This window comes from Ambystoma mexicanum, chromosome 8 (assembly GCF_040938575.1).
Source record: "Ambystoma mexicanum isolate Mex_15411 chromosome 8, UKY_AmexF1_1, whole genome shotgun sequence".
Taxonomy (NCBI): Eukaryota; Metazoa; Chordata; class Amphibia; order Caudata; family Ambystomatidae; genus Ambystoma; species Ambystoma mexicanum.
This window is the reverse complement of record NC_090929.1, coordinates 1,141,128,988-1,141,156,545: the sequence shown is the minus strand read 5'-3', so window position 1 is coordinate 1,141,156,545 and position 27,558 is coordinate 1,141,128,988. Positions and strand designations below refer to the sequence as shown.

The 27,558-nt window shown below is 47.9% G+C and overlaps 1 protein-coding gene across 1 annotated transcript in view; it reads right to left on the bottom strand.

Annotated features, from left to right (window-relative positions):
* RTKN2 (rhotekin 2) overlaps positions 1-27,558 on the bottom strand; it is a 497,356-nt gene that overhangs the window by 172,375 nt on the left and 297,423 nt on the right. Inside the window, exon 9 of the mRNA XM_069611200.1 lies at positions 6,822-6,953. Within this exon, the coding sequence (XP_069467301.1) occupies positions 6,822-6,953 (132 nt within the window). The remainder of the gene's footprint in view (positions 1-6,821; positions 6,954-27,558) is intronic.

Genomic DNA, 27,558 nt, shown 5'->3' with positions numbered 1-27,558 from the left:
GCGGGCGGTCAAGACAGTCTCAGGAGGGGTGAGTGATCGGATGCCCACAATGATCACACATTAACAAGCCACAGACTACTCTTAAACAAGTGTATATCAAAAATACATATCATTTATTATAGGCCTTATAATGAAACGCGAATAACCACTGTAATAAGAAACAAGTACCACACAAGTGTTTCACTAGTTAACCTATATACAATCATGTTTAGCCTAATGCAGTAAAGGGGAGAAACACCCACAACCTGTAACAGAAGGGGGGTTAACACAAATACAGCATTAGGCAGTCTCCAGGATCAAAACCCTAACTTAAGCAGTCCAGCCCTACGAAGTGGGAAGCCTTGCGCTCAAAAATACAGCAGTGCATTTACAATGCACAGTCGTGAATCAAGTGTGAAAACGATACCTCTTCAGAAGGCTGTAGCAGTTCAGGAAGGGGCTTGAGGCAATGAAGAATGAAGTTCCCCAATTCGAGCAGAGTCTACTCTTGCAGGTATAGCGACACTCGAAGCTCGGGAATAGCTAGGGAGCGCAGGCTAGCCCAGCCAAGTGAGGATATTGTAAGGGATTCTTGTGCGTAAAAATGTATCAGTTGAGCCAGGGGCTACCGGTAAGTGAAGCAAGTACTCAACACCCCCTTGGCACAAGTCGGACAAAACTTTGCCAGTTTAGTCATGGTCGCTTAAAGGTTCGAGCACTGCAATTTCTCTGCGCTCCAGCTTTCAGCGGCTGTGGGACAGTACAATCGTCCATGATCGGTCAGCAGCCTTTTCTCAGCTCACGAAGACGAGAGGAAGAACATCCCAGTGAAGCGGGCTTCCGGGCATATGAGAGCAGGCAGACAAAGCACCTACAGAAACCGTCACCACAGCGTAAGGACGCAGGGACCACCAATGCTCGCGGTGTGGTGCACTTGCCTAATCCGCGACCCACAGGAGCCAAGACTAAAAATTTGCCAGGACAGGGTCCAAGACGACAAAATAGCGATTACCCAATTCTCAAGTCGTAATTCGGGACGGCAGCCCTCCTATGCTATACCTCGGGGGTAGAGCTGGTCAGTTCACTGGATGGCCGAGGAACACTTCACAGAAGGCTGTTTTGGCAGGTAATCAGGAGGTGCAGAGAGTAGTTCACACTACTCCAAAAGGTCGAAGTGCCCTTGCAGGCCTTCTAAGATCGATGACAAAAGAAGGGGTCCGACGGGACTGCAGCAGCTCAGGGTGTCAAACCTTCCAATGCGTCTCTGGCGGTTACACGGGTCTGCTTCAGCATTTCAGGATACTTGGCTCCTTCTGTAGTTTGGTGTGAACTTCAGTTGATCGACCTGGAATGGATTTAGAGCCCATTCTCTAATCCAAGATTAGTTTCACACTCAAATCTGCGATAACCAATTGAAGCTCTGCTCTCTTGAATGCACGGCAGGTGTGGGACAATCACAGCTCATGAAGGTCCCAGTCATTCAGGCACACCAGACATACTGGCACCAGTAGTGTGGATTAGGACCAGACAATCCCAGTCTTAATCCTGGGAACTAGCACACGTGACATGCAGGAGCCCACGAAAGTTGCGTTTTATGTGAGAGGCGGCATGCCCAATTCAGGAAGTCCCAGGTCAGCTCGACCTGGGTGAAGGCTAAGGACAAGATAGCCAAAGGACAGAACAAAAAGACTGTGGCACGGCTATTTTTGGCACTGGCCACCGTCCAGGACCAAACACGGTATGATACAATAAAAAGAAGTACAAATAAAGTAAACTGCTACCACCAGTTTGTCCTAGGCACACTTGTATAACCACCAGAAATCCTTAAAGGGTGTCTAGGGCCATTAAATAAAAGGACCCCTGTGCACAGTACTGCAAGGTTACGAAAAACTGGTAACAGTCAAAGAAAGGAAACAGTTTCCCAGTACTGATAGTCTGAAGGACGTGTCGGTTTCCCCAGAACAAATGAGCAAAAGCCCAGGAGAGCGCAGCTGAAGGCTGTGCTCCACTGGAAAAAGTCAGGATAGGTTAGCCAAACAAAAGCAAAATGTTTGGGCGGGGTCCATAAATGGAGGGAAAAATTGCACTTAAAATCTTTCCCCAACACCGTGCAGTTGGCCGCCATGCCCAGCAGTGCCTTGCTCAGCCAACAGAACCCCAGGATGGAGACACTGATACTCTTGTCCTCCGCCTTAGAGTACTTGTAGGCCACCCTTAGCCTGCCCATGGAAGTGCCCGAGATGACACCTGTAATGTTGTGCCCCTTTAAGGAAACAAGCCCCCGATAAGGGCTTGTGCTCATGTCACATGTCAGTGACCACTTCAATAAAATGGGTGAGCAGTTTTCAACAGACTCCTGCCTGATGTGTCGTTCTTTGCGACACAATGCTGGTGCTGCGTAGCAGACAGAGGGCCTAACCTTCAGGCCCCCCACCCTTCCAAAAGGACACTGCCTCTGCTGGGCAATTCTGTCCCCAAGGCTCCCATGTCAGCACAGCCCCTGCTGGGCACTCTGCAACTGTATGCCGGTGCCCCTGCTGGGCAACTCCGGTGCTCTGTCACGATGGCTTGGGTGCCCCCAGGCAATGGTCCGACCGTGTGCCAATGGTCTAGTAGGGTGATCCCTGTAGCCAAGTGTGTCGGCTGGGTGACCCTCAGCTACTACGTGCCTGGACCCGGTGCCTCCAGGAACCAGGCACAACAACCCCCCCCCCCTCAGCCACCTCCAAGGCAGCACAGGGACCCTTTGAGGCATCCAGCTCTGCTAGCAGGAAAGTACCCCCCTCTTACTTTGACAGCGGCCTCACTGGCCCTCCCCCACGTAATACTCAAAGTCCACCCTTTATCCACCACCAAGTGAGCCGAGAGGGCATGCCGCCAGCCTCAACAGCTGCACAAGGCGAGTAAGCTCCTTATACAGAGGCCACCCGGGGGTGGGGGAGGGCACTCAGCATGAGCAGGGCTGCTGCTGGGGATTTCTGGAGCTTCAGGTACATTATATAGCCTACCGCACAGGCTTGTTTTCAGAAGCAAACATTGGCAAAGCCTCCTGAAATGTTAATATTCTTAAAATACCCTTTACTTAGTATCCAGTGAAGAGAAAAATAAAATATCTCCTCTGGCCCCAAGTGTGCATACATGTCACAGGAACGCAGTCCCGCCTGTGATGTGTAAAGCACAGGCGTGAACAGCAGAGCCACTTCCCAGGTCACGTCGTCACTCCCAAGTTGGCAGTGGCACAGGTTTGTCACCACCGGTGCAAAAAGCTGCTCTCCTGCGAGCTGCCGAGCCACCTCACAGACTAGCCCTACTAGATGACATCAAACTTGACTGAGGCTTGCAGCTTAGCAGGTACAAAAACAACCGCTTCCACTCTGACCTTGCGCCCGCCTTGCCAGTTGTTTAAAAAGAATGGGGGGGCAGGGATGGATCATGCTAAAAAGTCCTATTGGGTGCATGAAAAAAGCATAATATCTCTGCTCAGTGGGTGCTGCTGACCCTTGCAGATTCCCTGCTGCACCCTAAATCCCGGCCCCGTAGCCTTAAGGTGCTGCTAGACCAAAACTATCACCTGAAATTTCAGTGGCACCTAGTGAGGGTCTGCTCACACCCCCCCTCGCTAGGTGCCACTGAAAATTCTTGATGAGTCCCCTCCAGTTCACCCGACAGCCCCTGCCATTAATCGACCAACCCCCAGCCAGTCAACCCCTGCGCTCACCGCCTTAAAAGGATTCCCTTAACCTGTTCTCTGAGCTAACAAATAGGCATTGAACGACCTTTGCAGCCTTCTTAGTGTGGAAAAATCGCCCCATCGAGCAACCCTGCACGGAGGCTGTGATGACAAGAAGGATCACTGTGCAGACCCAGCTTTGAAAATGACAGACATGTGACATGGTACTGTACTCCTGAATAGGAGACAATTAGTTCAACAAGCCACTACTGGATTACATTAGTGTAATGGCACAAGAAATCGGTTCTATGTCATTTCATCGCGGGATGTTTTTTCACGGGGTGTTTTCCAGCGATTTTATTTCTCAGAAATTGCATTTAACGCGTCGGCCAATTATGCCACAGCAATTCCAGTTGTCATGTCAACCACAAGTTGACTTTCTGGTGCACTTTTACTCACTCTTCTCTGTAGCAATGGTGTTGGCGATGCACCAAATCCAACAAAGTGGAGCACATACCGTAAAGGGAAAAATGCTGAAAACTGGACATGCTCCATCATAGACCAAAGAGTCCAGGCAGTACAGCTTTGCAAAGTATGCAGACAACCAAGAAGCCATTGGACAGATATACAGCAAAGGTTGGGGATGGAGAGGAAGAATCACTGCAATGTGGAAGGAGCTACCCAACACTCCTTCCAGGGACTATTTGACAGCGTGTAGCATGAGCAACTTACTGATATTTCAGAAATTAATTTGCATTAGTAAAGTGAAAAAGGTAGTGTCTTTTAAAAAGAGAATTCCAGTAACCTATGCATTCTTCACACACCCCTGGTACCAGATCACCCTCAGCATAAACCCTTGAGACCCTTACCCAAACCCCCCGCCCTAAAAAAGTACAACCCTAGCCCTGTTGTAACCTCCTATCAATGACATTTGTCTCTGATACGGTCAATGCCCATTTAAGTCATTTGCAAAAGAAATCCTCTGCACTCCTATTCATTCATCTGTTCAGATTGTCAAAATATATTCGTGCCTGCCCTAATCCTCGGAAGTGGGGGCTTGGTCAGGATAGAACTGAGAACAGTATCTTGATCAGAGCACAGCACTCGTGAAGTTCTTCCAGTGATAACCAAATTGAACAACTATTTTGGTGATCTTCAGAATGACTAAGTGAATATTAAGTAATTATTCACACAACACATTAATTTTTAAACACCTGCATTTCTAGCACAGCCCTTTCAAGATCTTCTATTTGTGCGTTAAAGGACGATTTCCATATCAACACATTACTTTAAAAACAGTGGCCAAGACGTATCTATAATTAAAGCAATTGCAATTTCTCACCAAATTCCTGCCAGTTATATAAATCGCTACACAGTAATGTATTGTAGAATATTGTACCTCTTTGTCTGATGCCCATCATCCTTACAAATACCCATACACCATTTTTCATGTCATCTTTCAATCACCAATGGTGGCCAGCTTAATCTAGCATCCATATTGCCGCAATATTGATCACTCAAAGTTTACTGAGAATGAACAGTACATGAAGCACTGTTTAAATCGCAAATGGCAGCCACCTTAACGTGGCGTCTCCACTTCACGTCAATAATTCTAAATCCTCCAATGCCCAATGAAATTCTCATTTCCTTTTGTTAACATGACTGATGTCAATGACTGTCCAACACACACTATTACTATTAATTTATGTTTAATCCTTTACCCACCTGCCCTCCCATTGGGGTGCCTACTTCTGACTTAATTCCTTGTCCCATGAAACTACTTATTAGTAACAAAAACAGGCAAAGTTGCAATGATAAATAAGCCAATGTGTCTGTTAACTTCGCATTCCTTCAATCCAATAAGTTTCTCTTTGCTTAAGTAACTTCTTGAGGTAACACAACCTTGTGATCTTGTCCAATTCAGACATTTCAACTGGGCTGCTGTAGGCCCCCTTTCAGCAGAATGTCTTGCCAATTGTCCTTTATTCTGAGTTTTTTTTTTTCGGTCATCCTTACTGTTACTGCTCTTATCGTCTCCCTCACATACATCCGTCTCCATGGAAATGTTCCCAAGATGAACAGTCCCAATTACAACTGCCCTCTGTTTTGATATATTACCTTCAAGGTGTGGGGTGCAATCAAATGCCCCCAAACCACCAGAAAGGAAGGGCCATCTTTCAGAAGTCTGCTGGGACAAGACAGGCTCTCCCCTCGCAGGAGAAGAGAGGGGGGGGCAGACTGGTGCTAAGTATACACCAACTGTTCATAACATTTTTCTCTTCCTTCCGCAAGCACAGAAAACCTGTGAGGGGGCCAAAGGAATTGCAGCAAGTGGAAATGGCATGAAGGCGAAGGACATTGTATAAACTATGTTGTTTTAGTGTGGTGTGCAGCTGTCGGTTTAAAGTCAATGTAGGATAATATGATTAAAGTGTTCAATGTTTAAGTCTATGCGGAATAAACTGATTTGATCAGTTTCACATATTTAATGGACATTTATTTTTGTGTTTGTAGTGCATAATGCGTCCTGGGTCTGGATCCAAAGCTGCACAGGCACTGTCGAAGCCTTGCTAACTGCTCTGCTCTTTGTCAGCAATAAGCAAGAGCTCCCAGTAGGGGGCTTTTGCTCGATTGTTGCAGCAAGAGTAGAGCTTAACTGAAGCACACAAGTGCTTCAGTTTCAACTCCAGATGTCCCACACTCATCCAAATCCCACTCTTCCTCACCTGAATCTTCAGATGACTTCTTCCTTTGGCAAAACAATAGGGACAAAAAGAATAGACCGAACATACAAGGAAGTAGAAAAACAGAATGGCAGAGTTTAATGGTGGAGAAGTCGCCATCTACTCCACAAACGCCATGATGGAAGGCGCGAAGGGCGAGTGACATTCAGTTCATAAATTGAGTGCCTCCTAGTCTTTGAAAAATAGACCTTTGAGGCTCATTTCCCAAATATTTTACACAGGAACTTTTTGTAAAATCTTATTATATATTTTTTATATGGGCAATCATTGAAAGTATAATTTCTGAGTGAACTACCCCTTTAATTTGGTTTTCACTTTCCCGTATAGTGGGTGAAAAAGTCCTGAATGCATTCTTATGGCACTTTGAAGATCGCAGAAATAGGACAAGTGGTAAAACGGCACATATAATTCAAAGCTTATATACTTGCCTTGTTAACAGGAACTTTCATGAAAGGTTCTACTTTAGCTTCAATTTCCTCTGGGGTATAATAACCAAGAAGGTGAACACCCCTGAGCACGCAGAATATTCTCTTCAAGCTGAATACGTTTCCAATTAACAACTATGAGAAAGAAACAATGTGGAATACAGTTAAGGAAACATTTACACAAGCAAAAGAAAACAAATTGCCTTTACTTGGATGAAGGATATATTGCTATGTTAAAACAGTAAATCTCATGCGAGCACACAGGAGAGGTCGGTTGCCAAGAAAATGCCTACAGAGAGCTCCCACATTTGACTGCAGTGTCATTTAGCCTTCAGTAGCAGTTCTTTCCAACTCCAAGGACTCATGAACGCTGCTAGGCTTTTCAGCCAGGATGTATAATTTTATCTAAAATATTTCACCTAATTGGAGATTTCACTGAATCCATTTCACAGAAGAACAAAATCTACTTTTTACTTGTTCTACTTTTTTTTAATGGGGTTTGTGAGGTGGGGGGGACCCCCTGCAGCCTTCCCTCATCCCTCCCTTCCTCAACTTAAACCCTCAGCCCAAACCCGACCAATTATGCATTACACATATACCATTTCCCCTACGATTTACTGTGAAATGGATTTGGTGAAGTCGCATTAGGTGAAATGGTATTCGAAGAAATCTACTGTAACGTTTCATTTGTGTTCATGTTTTTCAACGGTTTAGTTTAGGTATTTCTTTCTTATCAGAATTATCTGTTTTTCATTGACTATTTCCCCCTTGCATCTGTAAAAAAAAAAAAAGGGGAGCATGATACATGCATGTACTTTTTTCTGGTATGAACATCACACTGAAGGCTGTCGGGATTCGGGTACATAGTACGTAAGCGATGGCGAGCAACAGTGGATCTGCTCAGACACCTTATATAACTCTCTATGCACTTAGTTCAGCCCTTCAAAAGGCCTGGGAGAGAGGAACTTCAATTTCTGGATAGACTCTGTTCTGCCGTGATCTTGCAAAATGGAAATGCCATTCTGTGAGGTTTGACTGAGGAACTATTTCTATGCAAAGTGAGTGATCACCATAGAAAGAGGGTGCTGCAGTGAAGTTACATTTGCCTACAGAGCTTTGTTAGGACGGACTTGTCCCGCCCATTAAGCAATGTGCACCCTGGATGGTGTGTACTGGCAATCGCAATGAGCTCCTCTACCTCTTCCAAACCATCATGTTTCCTACTAAGCAAGGGGCAAACTACCTATCCTGCATGCCTTTAATCTGCATAGCACCAAGCAGAGCCTCAGCTGGATACACAGATTGCCTCACTTTACACACACACACACACACAGGGCCCACCAGCAAGTGACACCCAGTGTTTATTTTATTTAATTGTTTTTTTTATAATGCGCCCAATACCATACCTGAGTTCAGTTTCTAAGCGCGGATCCAGGATTCAAACCCCTGTTGCTCTGCGTGGTCTTGCTTCCAAGACAAGCACATTGCCTCTGTGCTATCCTCCGTTCACAACTCAGTTGACAGTTGCTAAAGAATACCCCACTGACCCTTCAGCTACCAGGATCACTACCCTTCTCTCCACTCAAGAGGGAAGTCCAGAGATGGCACTGAAATAGCAAGCTGTCCCGCAGCCAAGGCGCAGTTCAGCTGCAGGCCCAGTATGCACTCGGACGCAGCCTCTCAGATATACACAAATAAAGTTACTCACCATAATGACTACTTTACTCCTAGTCCATAGTCCCCTTTCCTCCATACTTTAGGGACATTCCGTCCTGTGTGACGGGACCGGAGCACTTTTGTAAAAAAGCATCAAATTGAAAAATGTGTCCTTCTCTTTTTACACAGGGTACAGCACGTGGCCGTAACCCCACCCTCCTTAGCTCTGCCCGTACATCGCCTTTCAGTCCTTTTCTATTGCCAGGTCTGAGACCATTTAAGCAATAATAGAAGATACTTACTAGAGGGGACGGCGGGCAGGCGTATGGAGGAAAGTGGACTATGGACTAGGAGTAAGGTAGTCAGTCACTACAGTGAGTAACTGTTCTACTCCTACATCCCGTCCCCTTTCCTCCATACTTTTGGGAGATTATCAAGCACTCCTCACAGGAAAACGGGAGGATGGAACTCCTTTACTGAAAGAGGTTTAAGAACCACCTGTCCGAACTGAGCATCGGCTCTGAAGCTCAGGTCTAAGCAGTAATGCTTACAAAAAGCTGATGGGGAAGCCCATGTAGCTGCTCTGGCAATGGTTTCCCAGGGAACATATTTCTGGAAGGCACCGGCAGCCCCTGAAGATGGGCATGAATTCCCTTTAGAGGCTGAAGGCCCTGAATGGTATACACCTCCGAAATACAGGAAGCAATCCATCAGGAGATAGGTGCTTACGAGGCCGGCTTTCCTTTCGGGTCACCGAAGGTCACAAAGAGCTGGGAAGAGCTCCTCAGTTTAGATGTTCTGTCCAAATAAAACTTTAGGGCTCATCTGACATCCAAATTATGCAATAGCCTCTTGGCATCCGAGGCCAGGTCTGGAAAGAAAACTGGTAAGGAAATAGACTGGTTCAAATGAAAATCGGATACCACCTTTGGAAGGAAAGAAGGATTGGTCTGGAGGACAACCATATCCTTGTGAAAGGTGAGGAAAGGATGTTCTACAGGCAAGGGCTGAAGCTCGCGTACACGCCTTGCCGAAGTCACTGCAATCAGAAAAGCCATTTTCCACGAAAGGAACTTCTCCACCGTAGCCATGGGCTCAAAAGGTTTATGGCATAAGGCATTGAGGACCGTTACACACAGGTGGATAAAGATGCAATAGACCTGCAAAGTGTCTTTTAATGACAGGGTTTGTCAATGAAAAAGAGTGAGTCCATGGACAGGTAAGCTGCAATAGCCGACAAATAAGTCCTACAAGACAAGTATGCCTAAAGTTGCCAGGTGAGAAACGAAAGACAGGACCGGGTTGTTGGTAGCTTCTCTGGAGTCCAGCTGCTTTGCTAAACATCAGTGACAGAAACTGAGCCATTTGCTCCTATACTGAGATCTGAAAGGTTTCCTAGCCACCTGGATAATACGCATAAACTTTCTAAAGATTTGAACTCCGGCACCAGGCTGCCAAGCTGAATGATTGTGGGGATGGGGTGCCACATCTGCTGATCGCTCTGGTGAAGCAGGTCGGGAATCAGCGGAAGCCTGATCGGTGAGCAGACTGACAGATGCTGAAGCTCCGAAAACCAGAATTTGGCTGGCCACCACGGAGCTATGAACAGGAGTGCGCAATTCGTTGTGTTCCTGAGCTTGCATAGCGCCCGATGAATCAGAGGAAGAGGCGGAAAAGCATAGGCCCTCCTATTGTGCCACGGAATCTCGAGAGCATCCCCCAGAGAAGAAGCTCCGAGCCCATTCCTGGAAGCATAAAAAAGGAAGTTTGTTTGATGACGTCGGAAGTAGTTCACTTCTGGAGTGCACCAATGGTGAAAAAGGTCGGAGAGGATCTCCCTGTTCAGCTCCCACTCATAGCTGACCACCGCTCACCAGCTGAGAGAGTCTGCAGTCACATTCAGACAGCCCGGAACGTGCACAGCCAGCAGCCAAACATTGTGCTGCATGGTCCATTCCGAAATCTGAATGGCTAGATCTACAAGGGGAGGTGACCTGGTATCCCGCTGCTTGTTGATGAAAAACATGGATACCGCATTGTCTCTGCGAATGCAGACCACTTTGATCACAATCATCAGCTTGAAGGCTTTGAGCGCCACGAAAATCGCCAGAAGTTCCAGATAATTTATGTGAAATTGTCTGTCCTGTGGCGACCACGGGTCGAAAACCTGAAGATGATCCATCGTCGCGCCCCACCCGATAAGGGAGGAGTCAGTCGTAATGGTGGCTTGAGGGGAGGGGTCCTGAAAAGGAGCACCCACCGACAGATTGCTGGAAGATGACCACCATAGGAGATCTGTCATCATGCAGAGTGTGACCTGAATAATTTTGGTGTCTGGGTCCTCTGCCTGAAGCCAGGAACTCCGAAGAGCCATTTGCGTGAGTCGCATTTTGAGACCATCAAGGGGAAGAGCAAGCACTCACAAGGCCATGAGGCCTAGAAGCCTCTGGAACCACCAGGCCGACATGCTCTCTGACTGAATTAAAACTTGACATGTGGTTAACAGATCCACCATCCTGTCCCCTGTCAGGTACACTCTGCAGTCGATCGTGTTCCAACGGAAACCCGGGAAAAATCAGGTCCTGAGAGATAGTCATGGAGGATTTCTGCCAGTTCACTGACATCCCAAGCCCGAACAGGAGCTGAAGGAGAGACTGAAGATTGTGCAAGGCTTTCACTGGACAGGGGCTGCGCAGAAGCCAGTCGTTATGGATATACATGAATACCCTGTAGCCGCAGAAAAGCCACAATGACCGACATTTTCGTGAAGACACACAGTGCTGAGCTGAGACCAAAAGGGAGCACTCTGAATGGGAAGTGCTCCTCTCCCAGACAGAATCGCAGATATTTGCGAAGCAGGCTCCAGGTCAGGATATGCATATATGCATCCTGAAGGTCCACAACGCTGAGCCAGTCGCCCTTCTGAAGAGAGGACTTTATTTGGCAGGGCGGGATCATCTTGAATTTCTCTTGGGGAAGAGAAACGTTGAACTGGGAAAGAGTCTAGAATGGTGCGCAGGCCAGCCTGGTTGGGTTTGGGCGCCGTAAACAGATGAGAGTAGAAGCCCTCCCCTCATTCCACTAGGGGAAAGGGTTCCACCGCCTTGCTGTCAAGAAGCTTCTGGACCTATGCTCTGAGGGAGGGTGTCCCCGACTGCTGAAAGGGAGGCTTGAAGGGTGGGGTAGGGGCAAGCGGAAGTCTACCCGAGCATGGTCAAAACCCACCAGTCTTCGGTGATGGTTTGCCACGCCTCCAGATGAGACGAGATTCGTCCTCCCACCGGAGTCTCTTGCGAGCTCCAAAAAATATCAAATTGCAGACTTTTCGGTGGAGAGACTACCTGTCCCTGAAGAGGAGGCTGAAGACCGAGAGAAAAACCGACCTCATTGCTGTCTGACGGGAATGACCTCTCGGCGGATCAGTCCTACGAGACCTGCAGTCCTGGAACCCTCTGAACCATGAGGCGGACAGAGACTGGGATCCAGATCTCTGAGCGTTGACTGGGGGCTTCACTAGCACCGACAGAGACTTGGCAGTTTGCGTGCTCACCTTAGTATGATCGTCATCCATTGAAGAATGAAACAACTGTTTGCCATCAAAAGGCAGGTGCATAGCTTTATCTTGGACCTCCTTTGAAAGGTTTGTTGCATGAAGCCAAGCTTGACGAGGTGTCCACCCCCAACATGAGGCCTCGAGCTGGGGTGTCGACATGGTGCGCAGCAGCCTCCAGCATATCCTGCGCCAAAACCCTGGCGTCTGACAAAACACCCTTAAGGTCTTCCAGACCGTCCACCGGAAAGAACTCCTGGAAGTCTGTCAAGTCCCTCCACAGTTTCATATTTGCCACCGCCAAAATGAGCTCTGCCATAACCTGACGCAGTTGCAGCACAGAGTTGGCAAACACTTTCTTGGCCAAGGAGTCGAGCAACTTGTCTTCCTTGGCCAGAACTTGAGCTGCGGCAGCAGAGGTCGGCTTGGATTGCAGAGTGGCGGCTGCAACCACCATCAAGGAACGGAGCGGACATGACGCCAAGGCTACTTCCTCGGATGTGTGAAGCCTGTAACGGGTGTCAATTCTCTTCTTTATATGTAGCCCAGTGTGGGGTTAATCCCAGACTTTGCGGGGCAAGGCCAGAAAGTCCTTCTGAAGGAACAAGCCGGTGCACCCCTGAAAGCACCCCTTCCTGCAGAGCGGGTGCCTCAGGTACTGGTTTGTCAAGGAGTGACAATTCCAGAACCCGGTCGTGGAATGTGCTGACAGAGCGGGGCTGGTCCTCACTACCCTGGTCTGTCTGAGGGTCGTCCACAAAGTCAGGATCCGCCGGTTGCGATGCGACCAGCGTCAAATCTCTGCGTGAGTTTTGTCAAACGGAGACAATGGAGGCAGAGGCAGAACAGGTGGAGGTGGGCCGGGAGGTAGAGGTGGTACCACTGCCGGAGAGACAGGTGCTGTGACTGGAAATGCCGGGGCAGGATGCGGCACCAGAGGTCAGATCTCCCTAAAAAGGCCTTTAAAGTACTCCCTCATGGGAAAGGTGTTCATAAGAGTCTGAAACTTCCCAAAAAAGGCATCCTCGGCCAAAACTTTAGGAACCAGGATGGGCAGAGGCCACTCATGAGGGGCCTCACGAACGTAGTGAGGAAGGCTGTCAAGAGGGCCTGCCACCAACAGGGTCTACATAGATCAGTGGGGCAGCGAGACTGTATGCGGTAGTGGCATCCGAGCGTGCCAGTCATAGGAAGGGCGGAACGGATTCACACCGTCCCATGGACCAGGATGTCCACCAAAAAGAAGGCTCCCAGCACCCGCCGGCGATAGCGTGGGTGTGAGGGAAGAATCCAAAATGGCTCCCGTAGACAACGCGGGAAGGCCCTCCATTTTGTGAGTATCTGAGGAGAACTTTGTCACATGTGTGGGTGAGGCAGGTGACTCCACGCACTGGTCAGAAAACTTTTGCCTTGACACAAGGATCCTCGGCAGAGCCGGTATTATGGGGCCTGGGATGTTTACTGGACGATCTGTCGTGACCTTTTGAGTTAGCCTCCAAGAGAGGAACCTCGGCCAAGCCGGTAACAGAGGAGAAACGGTCGGCGACCTCTCTGTGGCCCCTCAACAGAACCGATAACACAGCGAGCGCAGGAAAGTGGAGGAATCCACCTCACAGACAAGACCTTAACAGGTCGCTCAGTTCCGTTGGTACACAGTTTAGCCTCGATAAGAGGAACCTCGGAACAGAGTCCGGCCTTTATAGCTCCCTCGAGAGGGGCCTTGAACCGTGATTCGGTACAGAATGAGTCAACGGAGGCCTCAGGGCGCACACCTGTGTCTGTGTGGGAAGCTCCAAACAAGAAGACCTCAAAGCAAACTCCGGTACCCAACGCCTCAGCACGACTAGGCTGGCTATTAGCACCTGATCTGTGAACCTCGGATCGTGATCCGGTATCGGCAGGCCCCTCGCGGGATCCCTTGGAGAAAACCGTGGTAGGCCTGTGAGGCACCTCAGGAGAAACCCTGGTATCAGAGCTTTTGAAGCCTGTCCCAGACCTGGAGGACCCCAGGAAGGAGTCCTCTGGCGGGGGTGCCCTGAAAAGTAAGGAACTTATCAGGCGTCTTTTTTACGTGTATGAAGAGTTGAAAATGCTATGCAGTAACTCTGGAAGATCTCCACCCACCGACCAAGATGACGTTGAAGTGCCTGGACCGAAAGGGAATCGCAGTAGAAAAACTAGTCCCAACGGTGATACGGTCCCAGGCAATCCAAACAAAGAGAACGGGGAACCGCCCTAGAAAAGAGACGTTCACAAGCAACAAATCACAAATGATCCGGCATAGACCGAGGACTACGCGACCGCAAAGCCAGAGCAGAAGAGAAGGACAACAGGAAAGAAAAAGGTCTTCCCGGTGATGCAATAGCGCCCAGCCCCGACGGCGTGGAGAAAAGGACTGAAGGACGATGCAGAGCTAAGGAGCGCTGAGTTACGGCCGCGTGCGGTACCCCGGGTAAAAAGAGTAGGACACATTTTTCAATTTGGTGCTCTGGTCCCTTCCCACAAAAGTATGGAGGAAAGGGGACGGGACGTAGGAGTAATACGAAGTGAGAACTCTAGCACGATTCATGTGGGAGCCAACACAGTGTTGTGGTACATGCCACGCCCAAGGAACTGTACACCTGAATAAGCACTTCTGCTCGATACCCCAAAGTGGTGGACCAGGGCTATAAAACAGCCACCATGGCACAAGGGAATACAAGACACATTTACTGCAGTAGAGGAACCAAGAGAAAACAGCTTGGGTAAGGTGGGGGGCTGTGCCACATCAGAAAACCAGCTGGCCTGATCAAGTGGAAAGAGCAGAGAAAAACAATCAAGGACATTAGGGGTTAAATCAGGTTAATCACGACTGCTATACAATACACCATTTCACGGCAGAAAGGGTTATAAACCAGGAGGAGCAAGCAGGAAATAGCCAGAACACTGGAGAAGCTGAAAACCTATTGAAGGCTTGTTCCTTAGGTAGACTCTTGAACCATTGTTCGTTCTACAATGCTGCCACCCTGAGTAGTAGTTTTATGTGTTTCACACACTGATTCCAAAGTTAAAGAATCATGAAGGAGACCCTCCCCCTTACTGTTACTTTACCCTGACACATGCACGAGACATTCATCTTTAAACTTTGCAATATAATTATCCCACTTTTGCTTTACATGAAGCCCAAGGCCTTACAGTTCTCATCCTGATGGTTATGAATGAAGCTGTTGGGCTATATTTCTATTGCCTGTATTCTGTTGTCCTTTGTCACAGACTTGCACTAGGACCACTATTGCACCGCTATTCTGGAGAAGTGTCGGAAGCGGCCACGTCACACTGTGCGAGCGAGAGAAGAGACAATCGGAGTCTGAGCGTGTGCTCGTTGGTGCGGCTTGACGCTGACAGGGTACTTTCCTCTAGTGGCGAAGAGACGGAGGCTGCGACCCAGAGACGCGAGGCGCGAGGCAAGCTGAGGCGGTCCAGGGCGAACGTTTGTCCGCTCGCTCTGAGGGCTGTGTGAGCTGCAGAGATCTGGGAAAGCGGCGGAGTTGCGGAGCCAAGGCCCGGTGTGCGGGGCTTCCGTGGTGTTCCCACAATTCCTTACAGCTGACTTGAAGATCCCTTATTTGGATTTTAAATTGCACGACGCAGAGGTGAGGAACAGCGAGTGGGGGTGAGCTGCGAACTGAGGAATTGTGCTAAGTCTCCACCCGCCCCTCCCCCCCCTCACAACCATCCCGCACGCCAAGTGAGTTTTGGGCTGATGTGCCCCCGGGAAAATGATTTCCGGAGGTAGGCTCACCTAGGTGGTGGAGTGCCGCCTGCGTTAACTGGGTGGAGGGCCCGAGGGAAGCCGAAGCTGCAGGAAGTCGCATTCTCTGCACTGCACACGTCACCTGTGGCGTGTGGGGAGGCTGCCTCCTAGGATGGCTGTTCAACGGAGGGGCGGTGCAGGGCAGCACCTAGCGTAGGGGCACGCTAGCGGGCAAGGAAGTTGAGGGGCTAAGGGGTGTGGTTGTTTGCTGTGTCTCTGCCGTGGTTCTGACGGGCTTTACCGGCTTAGACACGTGGGTATATCCCGCCTCGGTTGCCCTTTGTCACGTAGTCTGCGTGCCCTTAACTGAGCAGTCTAAGAGTTAGACGGCCCGCACGATTTCTTCAATTGTAGTAAGGCGGCTTCAACATAGAGATGCAGCGGGTGGAAGAGGGCTGCGCACTCTATTTATAATTTGAGTAACAACAAGTCGCAAGCTCTGAAAGAGCCAAAGGAGCCCAGTAGAAAAGGGGCCAAACGCAGGAAGAACTCCAAATACGAACTCCCTGTGGCACAAGGGGCCATCACAGAGTTTTTTCCGGTGAACCCTCCTCCCAAGATCAACTCCACCATAATGGATGAAGGACCAGTGCAAGTGCCCAGGGACATCCAGTCTATTAATTCTTCCAACTTTGATGACATCGATAATAACTCCCTCCTGGACCTGTGCCTGACAATACAGAGAGGAATGCAGCCCTATACCCCACTGACTACATCAAGTGGTCCTCCGACTCAGAAAGACAACAGCATGAATGCTGGGGCGGGGGAGTATATTTCGGCGGGGCACTGCGAACGCCTCTCCACATCGCCGAACCTTGTAATGGCTTCGATGGAGGATGAGCCGGAACATGAGACAATGGGGGCAGGGAATCTGTAACCTGCGCCACTCAGCTAGCTGAGCTACAAACGTCCGTCGGTGCCCTCCAATTGGCATTAAAAATATTACTTCAGATGACGGGTCGTATTCTGGCAAATTCTAATTCCATCTCATTAGCATTGGAATTGAAGAACATATCGAAAGAGGATGTGGAAGACAACTTATCAGATGCCCTACTAATGGCTAAGGAGATGGAAGGTAAGGCAGCCGAGAGGGAGGAGAGCGTGGCCCACGAGGCACCGGAGAATAACATCCCGATTGATGAGGTTCCCATTGAGGTAGCAGATCTTGATCTGAATCACAGCCCAAGGGGCCCCCTCTCACGGAAACAGCAGAGACTGGTAAAAAAGGCTCTTAAAAACAAGCCTGATAAAACGGGTCTCCCACGTGACACTGCGGGAAGTGGCCCCACTATTGAAACACGTTCCAAAAAAGCCCGGAAAAGGATGATGAGAGCGCAGCCCGGGTGGCAGGGAAAAAAGGTCCTCTCGTAGACTGGCTGAAGCCCGGAGAGAAGCAAAACGAGGGGGACACTGACTTCAGTATGGGGGAGGACTCTGAACCTGAATGTGAATCAAGCATGTTAACTCAACCAGAGCCCTTATATGAGGGACGGTTATTGGGGGAACCATCGGAGCCCACACCGCCAGAGAAAACGAAGGATGCGCAGAAAAAGTCTATTAGCCGGATCTGCTTCATTAAGAATCTATATCTGAGGGACGAACATCCCTGGCTGGCACGTTCCGAGTTATTGACCAGGCTCTATCACATCCCTCAACTCCGAGTCCTAAAATCAGAGGATTTCCTGTTCATTGAGCCATTATCAGGCCCGAATCCTAATGTTTCTGCTCTTCATTGCGTGTTCTTGAACACAGCACAATTGCTCAGAGATCATAAAGAAGAGCTGAGAGCAGTGGATATCGCTATTGACGTGGATCCGCAGGAGAAAGATCTGTCAGCAATCCATGAAGTCCCAGATATAACACCAAATTTGGAAAATGACTCCAAGTCGGAGTTAGGAGACAACCCGTTACTGGTCGAAGTACAACAGGCAATTAAGTCCTTACTGGAGTCACTTCCCAAGCTGATGCAGAAGCATTGAAGCCTATCATTATTATCATGGAATTGCAGAGGCTTCTCCCACCTACTGAGGGAGGAGGGCTCTGCAGAGCTTGTAGGCCAGCATAGCTGTATTTGTCTGCAAGAAACTTGGGCATTGGACCCTCTTTTTCTGGATGGCTATGTTACACACCAGTCACCAGCACTTCGGGGAAGCAAGGGACGTCCCTATGGTGGCCTTCTCACGGGAAATGTCAACTCCATGATGTCGCGTAAAATTCAAAGCGGAGCTGAGGACCAACTATTGGCTGTAGAAGTTACTTACCCTCAGGATAAGGGAAGTGCTAAATTTCTTCTCATCAACCTTTACAATCCCCCCCGGAGCAGTGGCAAGAGACTCTCTGCAAGAGGCTTTACAAGATTTACTGTCTTCCTGGACATTGGGATCCAGCAATGCCGCAATTACGGTAGTTGGGGACTTTAACTGCCATATGGTCGATGAAACTCCCATTTCTTCCAATCCTGGCCTTAGCGCAAGATGTATGATGACCCATAGAAAGAGGGAGAAGGAAGGCCTGGGGTGGTTGCAACTGTTTGAATCTTGGGATCTGGCCATGATAAACACCGGGCGACAGGCAGGGGAAGCACACTTGGTCCAATGGATCATCTCGGAGCACATTGGATTATATATTCATGTGCCCCTCGATGCAGACTAGAGTGGCTGACATGTGGGTAAAGCCAAACAGTTGGAGTGACCATGCGGCATTACGATGTACATTCTTGACCTCGATGCCAGACTCTCCTAAGCTAAATATTGGAAGCATTTCGACCAACTGTGCAGGAACCAGTATAGTTTGGTCGGAGAAGAATATCAGAGCGGTCTCTGAAGCACTTAAGCGGGAGATTGAAGAGGGCAGGAGTGACTTCCTGGCTATGTCTGTAAATGAAATAGAAGAGTGGATAACAGGATTTTCAGGCCTTCATGTAGCTATTAAAAAGGGGTATGCCATGAAAGAGGGAAATGTCCCTCTCCCCTATAGTAGGAAAATTAGGGATGCTAAGAGAGGACTCAGAAGAATGATACGCACCCTAAAATCCCAGAATTTCTCTGGAGTTCTATATCGTGAGAAATTAAGAACGATTAAAAATCGATATAGATCAGAGGTGAAGAGTATCAAGATGACAGAGAAGAACAATTGTTATCAGCGACTCGTTAAAACCATCTGTTCCAGAAACTCTCGAAGCATCTGGGCACTCTTAAATGAGAACAGAACCAAGGCCAAAGGTTATGTAGCCAATCCTATTAATGTGAAAATATGGGAACAATTCCTCCTTAATCGCAGTGAGGAAGAGGATGGGTCTGGGAGTTGCCCTAGGGGAATGCCTCCTGTTAATCAACCCTTTGATGTCTCGCCTGGGGCAATACTCAATAAAATTGTGATTCTCAAGTCATCTAGAGCCCCAGGCCCTAATGGGCTAGCAAATGTGGTGTTGAAAAGAAACCCGTCCTTTTGGGCAGAGTTATTATCGGTACTTTTTAACAAGGTCTTTGCACTGGGGGAAATTCCTCGATCCTGGCAGACCGCTATTCTGATCCCGGTGTTTAAAAAGGGCAACCGGACTGATCCTAATAATTACAGACTCTTATCCATGCTGGATGTCACTGGGAAACTCTTTGCCTCACTTTTGCTTTGTGAAATGCAAAAATGGGTTGAGAAAACTTGAATATTGAGTAGATTCCAATGCGGTTTTAGGAGGGAGTTTTCAACATCACATAACCTTTTTGTAATGGATATACTGCGTACGAGGGCACTTAGTAGGGACAAGCCCCCTATGTACGCATTATTTATTGACTTTAAGGCCGCATTCGATTCGATCCCAAGAGCAAGGCTTTGGAACAAGCTTGAAGCATTGGGCTGCCCCATAGGTTTGTTATATTATCTCAGACTGCTTCACCGAGACACCTCGGTGCGCCTACGACTCAACCAGGAGGGCCATTCGACCCAAAATGTTAGGCAAAATAGAGGGGTCAAGCAGGGTTGCGTTACAGCGCCTCTTATTTATAACTTGTATGTACATGATATCCCTGCGACACTTGCGGAGGTCAATAACTGTCCACCAAAAATAGGTGATGCGTTGTGTGGTCCTGGCGTATGCAGATGATTTGGTAGTCCTCGATAACATCATTGGTGGGCTGAGACGTTCTGCCCATGCTCTTTGGGAATACGTCAAGATCAATGGCCTAACCATCAATCTGGAGAAGACTAACGTTCTGAGACTCACTAGGAAAAGAGTAACCCGTGTGAATCTGATAGTACATAAACACACAATTTTGTACGCCCCGTTTTACCGCTACCTAGGAGTGGAAATAGAGCCTCTAGGTGACTATGCTCTATGCAAACAGGGACGTATTGCCAGGGCCCTTCAAGTGATCTCACTCACTGCATCTTTCACGAGCAAAGAAGGGGGCTTTACTTTGTGGGGAACACGCCACCTCTATATGCAAGTTTTCGCACCGATGGTCATTTATGGTCTGGAATCGCTGCTGACGATGAATTTGGCGTGGCTCCAAGTGCTAGAGGGAAAGTTCTGGCGACGAATGTTGGGGCTTCACCCAGGGGTCCCAATGGCCCTGATAAGATTAGAACTGGGCCTGCCTTCGCTTAAAGCTCTGGTACTAAAAAGAAGAACTGGGTTCCATCTTAAGATGACAAGTGGATCTCTTAACCCTCTGCTTATAGTTTTACATCAGGAATTAAGTAAAAAACTTACCACTTCGTCTTTATATAAAGATATGGGAAAATTCCTTAATGAAATTGGTTGGACTCTTAAAGGGACAAGTGTGACCAAAGAAATGTTAAATGCACTGGAGAAAAAGTTGGACCTTTGGGATTGGCTGGAGAACTTCGCTCATCTGGACACCCTCAAATCACACCGTTTTGTGAACTACAGAGTTTAAGTTCATGAAACCGCAGGACTACCTTTTCCTATGTCCCACCAGAAGACTCCGCCGTTTTATTATTCTGTTTCGATTAGAACAATTACCCACCTTATCTATCATAGGAGCAAGGGAAAATATTCCTATAGCAGAGCGAACCTGCCGAGTGTGCAAATCTCCCTTGTGCCCAGAGACAGCCAGACATGTTCTAACTCAATGTATGGCACTAAAGAAGACCATTGTATATTTCCTAGGGGAATTTGTGCATGACCCTCTTAGTATACCTAAATCTCCATTCTGGCAGTACTGTACAAACACAACCAACATGCATCTATTTATAGCACTCTATAATGTCTGGCAACAGATAGAACCTGGATTGGGAACTCAAGCATACCCAATCATCAATACTTAGTTGCTCAGGATTATTTGCAAACCAGTTAAAGTACTGGCAAACAATATGAAGGTTGTTAGTAATTATGTTAGTAATTATGTTTTTGCACTCGATGTCATTAGCAGTGACCTATGATTGATGATTTTATGCTTATTATTTTATAGGTTTGATCTTATACGAATGATTATCAATATACGTGTAAAGTTTGAATTTATTTTCATTCTATATCACATTAAAGAATTATTATTATTTGTCACAGTGGGGCCCTTGTATCAGTGGCAGTGTTCATGTGGTGTAAGAGCAATTTGTTTAGTGTATGGAAGATGCACTAGGCCAAGCTTACCCACCCTCTAACTGCAATTGAACGGTCCAACGCTAGCAAACTTACTCTTCTGGCCTTTCAGTCATAATTAGCTCTTGGGTTCCGACAGCTTGCAGAGGTCTGAGCTATTGGGGAATATGTCTGAAAAGGCTGGGAGTTATACCCTACTCATCTGATAAACTCCACTGGTTTGTCCAAAAGGTGTTGCCCTAATCAGCAAAAGACCCAGGAGCCCTCACTGGGCACAGCACCCATGCAGGGTAGGATGATGCCTTAGAAACTACTCAGCCTGCCTTTGAATTCCCCATCCAAGGGACAATGTTCACAACCAAAAGGTTCATGCTTCTCAGAACCCTAAGCACTTCTAGGTTGGTGGGTTGGAGGGTGGGGAGGAGAGTCATGCTCATAGGTAACCCCCTCCATTCAGTTTGCTAATGTCTGTTGCACACTGTATACAATTTGTGAGCTACAGAGTCAAAAGGTGGCAAACATAGCCTACATGCAGAGAATGGGTGAGCCAACACATCCTCCGTTTAGGTTATGCAGAGCAGCTGTGTCAGCATCTGCTACAGTTTTCCTCAGATGGAGGAGACCCGACAGAGCAAACCTGATCCCCATTGCCTACCAGAGGTCCTGCAAGCAAAACAATTGCCAAATGAAGCTCCTATTTGGACCAAAGATATCTAAATCAGCAGTTTGACCCTTATTTGGGACATGCAACTCCCCAATTGGAGATAGGTTGTCTGCCCTCCTTCATAAACTGTTCCCCAATTGTCCACTGGGAAGGGCAACCACGGTAATGGTAACTCCAGTTTTTCCCTGTTCGATGCAGCCCAGCTGCGTGCAGCAAATCCTAGCTCCCACTGCACTGCTATCAATTAGCACGGCCCTAATGACATGCATCCTCAGCTCTACTCAACTTTACACCCACCCACTCTTTCACAACCCCTGAACACCTACCGGTTCACCAAGTTTCTGCCCATTATACTTATCTGGATCTTCTCCAGAGACTTCGGTGTACCCCAATGAACCGTCCTCACCACCACTCTCACCTGACCCTACATCGAAACTGAATCCTGGCCGAGCCTTTTCACCTCTCCTCTACCAACTGAAACCTCATCTACCATTCCCACACAAATTCATTTATTCTGGAATGCCCAAACCCTCAGAAATAAAACCTCAGTGTGCACAGACCACTGAGAAGAGTTGTCAGAACCTCTCCCTCATCTGTTCCAAAGCAGTCCCTTCAGATGGCTCCATTGGGGGTGTCAAAGTGTCCCCTCAAATGGCACTGCAACAATAAGGTTAGGTCCAAACTTTGCTTAAGCAGTTTGCCTCCTTGTTTTTACTGACAATGGACTGCCACCCTGGTGCCAGCCTGATATAAATACTGGAGACTGTTTTGTTACCAAGTCTAGGAGTCATTGGATGTCAGACAAAGGCATGTCCCATATCAAGTGGGAGGTCAGTAAAATGTCAGAACTTTGGGTGATGAAGCCCTCTAGTAGTCCTTGGTCCAGCCCAGTGGTCTTGGTGCCAAAAACAGGTACCTCGGATTTGAGGCTCTGTGTGGATTAGAGCTCTTAATGCAGTCACCAAGACAGATGTTCCTCCCTTACCATGAGCCGATCCACTTTATCCACACGAGAGTTTTAACCAGTTCAGGGTGATGCCGTTTGGTTTAAAAAAAAAAAAAAAAATGCACCTCCTACTTTACAGAGGTTGGTCATCCATGTCCTGCATGGAATACCTTGGTACTCTGTTCCACTTGGGAAGAAAATTCAAGACACCTCCAGATATTACTGCAAGCCCTTCAACACACCCACTTGACCATAAAGGTAAACAAATGCCAGATTGGACAAGGATCGGCAACATACCTTGGGTATGAGGTTGGTGGGGACATGATTCAGCCTCTACCCAATAAGGTACAGGTTGTACATGACTGGGAGACTGCCAAAACCCAAACCCAGGCGAGGGCTTTTTGCAGACATCACTGATTACAGGAACTTTATGGTATACTATGGCACCGTAGCTGCCCCTTGGACTGCTCTCAATCCAAAGAAACCGTTAAAGGTCTCTTGGTCCAAGGAGTGCGAGACTGTCTTTCAGGGTTTGAAGACCTTTGTGCCATGCCCCTGTTCTCTGAGCACCTAACAGACCCTTCATAGCACAAACTGTTGTCTCACACTGGAATAGGAGATGTTCTCTCACAATTAGAAGTCAAAGTCATGGAACACCCTATTCGTTTCATCAGTCGCAAGCTTATGGACAGAGAATTGAGGTGCATACTGTGGACGAAAAAAAACCTAGAGTGTTTTGCCACTGTGTGCGCCCTTAGGAAGCTTCACCATTCAGACTGACCATAAGCCCTTAAAGTGGCTGATTAACATGAACGGTGAGAATCCTAAACTGCTCATGTGGTCCATAAGCCTTCAAGGATTTGATGTCATTGGTGAGCACTGGCCAGGTACCCAACATAGCAATGCCGATGGTCTGCCTAGGAACATGAAATCGATCCAGGGGTAACCCAGTACCTAGTCTGGCTGCAAGTATTAGGAACGTTTCTACGTTTTGCTGCTTTCTCTCCAGAAGACATCAGGGACTGTCATGGTGTGAAACCTTCCCTGACTTTTGGGGGTAAGGGTAGCCTTTTTGCCCCACTTTCCCTGTTAAGCCCATCTGTTTTGGAGGGAGCTATCAGTACAGGAGAAATCTATTCTCCATTGTAAAATGTTTTGTTTTTGTTTATTTTTGCTGCACACAACCTTCAGTGAAGTGTGGTAGGAGCACTGTCCCTGCAACTTAGTTATTACATCCTTGCATGATGTGTCCAGGATGGGCTGGTGGCAGCTATTTGGCATTTGCCTATTTTCTAGTCTTGTGCACTTTAGCATTTTACCATAATGCCATATAGAGTATCCTATAGTCTTAAATGGCCATGCCACAAGATTTGCACCTGTCCTTTGGCCATCTGCTCACTCTTTTGACCACATTCCTGCCCTGGAGTGCCTGGATTTTCCATTTATGTTAAGCCCTTTCCCTGGGGAAGTTTGAACTTCCATGGGCAAAGTGGCAGTCTGTGTCCTTGGCCGGATGTTGTGGGCAGGCCCTGCCAGTTTGAATGGAGCATATATTTGCCATTGGTGGGCTGGGGGCAACTCCAAACCAAATTCTGGAAAAAAATGAGATTTCCTGCAGCCACACTTTAGATCATTGTTGGAGCCAACACCCGTACAGGGGAGCAGTCTGCTAAAGACCCGAAACTGTCAGTCATCGGAAGATCACCAGCAGCCATTTCTTTAAGTGTCAGGTGAAGCCGTATGTCTCTGCATATTTCAAGACTACCTTAAATCAGTGATTCAATCCCTGGACCAATGGGAACAGCCAGTCCCGAACTCTGCACAAAGATCCAGCTGCTGGAAGCACTGAAAACAGTCGAGGAACAATCCTGTGGGCTACCCAGATGTCTTCCTGGGCTATTTTTGTTCCAAGAGTCACGCTTCCGCGTTAATCATTGGACTCTGCAGATCCTCCGCTTATGGAACAAGAAGCATTTCCTGGAATTTCTTCACCATGAGGAGGGGCCTTACAGGACCAATACCTTTCTTCTGGTCATGAGGGTCGCATTCCACCATTTTATCCAAGTGGCCATCTGGATGTCTGCTGCCTGCATCATGTCCTTTGAGCCCCCTGAGCACGTTGCTGAAGTGGCGATCCCCAAGTCTGTGTGTCTGGGGTATCCAGCTGTCGAGAATCCGGTCCAACAAAGCAAGAACTAGCCAAACCCAAGAACCAGTTTCCTAAAGTGTCCTCTGCATCCACAACCCCCTGGGGTTCCTCCAATGGAACGAAGGCACAAATACAAAAGGCCAAGCGATCCCTATGGTGTCCCAGAGTGAATCGGAGTTCAGGAGGGTGAGTAAACCTGCCCAATCTCTCCATTGTCTAGCCATTAACAGTGGTGTTCTGGCTTGGTATCCTCCCATGGGTCCTCCTCCCATGCCCTAAGGTGGATGGATTGGAAGACTTTCCTATTGTTTTTATTGAACTTCGTGTTTCAAACTACTTGTCGGTTCGGGTCAACACTTGTTCAACTGCCTAAGACACTCCGATCCTCCTGGAAATACCTATTTTGACCTATGACAAAAGGTTACTAGACCCCCTTTTCTAGCTAGGAAAGTGCTTTTTAAGGTTAGAACCTTAGCGTTAAGGTTTTGTATGGTGTTTTCCAACTTCATTCTTTCTTCTCAACCTATTCTAAAAGTATCGATTACTTACACCCGTTCTATTTCTATAGTCGCACCTGGGGAAGGGCGCACATCCAATCAGATGGGCGAGAATACACAATCCCAGGGTGGTGCATTTTTTCCTATTTTCTTTGTGGGAGGCAACAGGGACTGTCTCCCTGTTGCCTCCCCACCCCCTCCACCCAACTGCAGGACCGGAGCATTGTGCTCCAGCCCAGAGCTCCACCAGTCTGGCTGCCACCAAAGACAAGGAAAAGGGGACTCAGTCCCTTTGCCATATGGCAGCAATCTTTTTTTTTCCCCATCGGTAGATCGGCTGCGCTTGCAGTGTGGATCTCCCAATGAAAAATGTTGAAAGCCATTTGCACCCTGGACGAACTCCGAGGTGCGAATGGCTTTCATGCCCTACCATTCGGACAGACATGGCCTTTAATGGTCCACAGCCGGAGCAGAGTGCCTCGACCCAATCACTATTAGGAGACTTCAGTCTGGGTTTCAACGGCCCATCAGATCTGCCTGCCTTGGCAATAGCTAATATACTAACAGAACTAGGCTTCACTCAAAAAAGTACTACCCCTACCCACAACAAAGGTAGAATACTAGATTGGGTGGCAGACTACAATTGCCACGCCAACACCCTCTCCATCTCACCGCTAGCCTGGACAGACCACTGCCTAATCTCATTTACACTGTCCACTGATAAACCACTACCCACTCCCCCCCCCAATGGCTCCTCCCACACTTACGAGAAATAAAAAGCATTACAGCAGCTAGGCTTATCCCTTCCATACTCTCCACCCTTAACGCACTTCCCTGGCAGTGCCACCCCAGAGAGCCTGGTCAAGGAGTTCAACTAAATTAGGGCCTCCTCCTTCGACCAGATCGCCCCCCCTTAAACTAGGACCAAGTAAACCTAAAAGCCATCTTAACAAATAGTTTACACCCTTCCTAAAAAACTTAAGGCAACAAAAAAGAAACTGCGAAACTGCGTGGAAACTACCACCATCGAAAACAAACAAATTAAAACGTACCAAACTTTCATCCCAATACAAAAAATAAATCTGCCTAGCTTATCAGGCCTCTTACGACTCCCGAATTTCCCAGGCTAATTCCAACATGAAAGAATTATTTACAATCCTGAAAGAATTAGAGACACCAATCACTATACCAGATACTTGCAACAAAGATGAAAAACGGTGCTCAAACATCCAACTTGCACTGGCTAACAAAATATCCACTCTACAACATAAAATATCCCAAAAGAAAAACTCTAATGAACCCACCACCTCCCACAACTACTAGGACTACAGCTGAAACCCAACCTCCCGATTCAACTTCTCTAAAGTCCCCACTCCTGAGGTAGAAAGAATGATTCTGTCCCTCAAACCATCCAACTGTCAGGGTGAACTCTGCCCGGCACAGCTCATCAAGGAAGTGGCTCGAGATCTATCACCCTTTATATCCAAGCTCATTAATGCCTCCTTTACCACCGGCACTATACCCACGAACCTCAAACAATCATTGGTACTCCCACTTTAAAAAAAAAAAAAAAAAAACGCTAGATCCCTCAACACCTACCAACTACAGGCCAATCAATACAGTGCTTTTTCTCCTAAAAATACTAGACAAGGTAGCCTATACACAAATTCAAACATATCTGGAACTAAACCACTTACTAGGTGCTATACAGTCAGGTTTCCGCACACAACATGGCACAGAGACTGCCCTCATTTATCTCAAGACTCAGGTCGACGAACTTGGAGAGAACAGCAAATCAGCCCTGCTTCTCCTCCTGGATCTCTCAGCTGCGTTCGACCTGGTGGACCATACAATATTATGTAACCATCTCGACACAGCAGCACACTTCTCCAAGGACGCCGTAACCTGGATTGGGTCTTTAAGTGGCA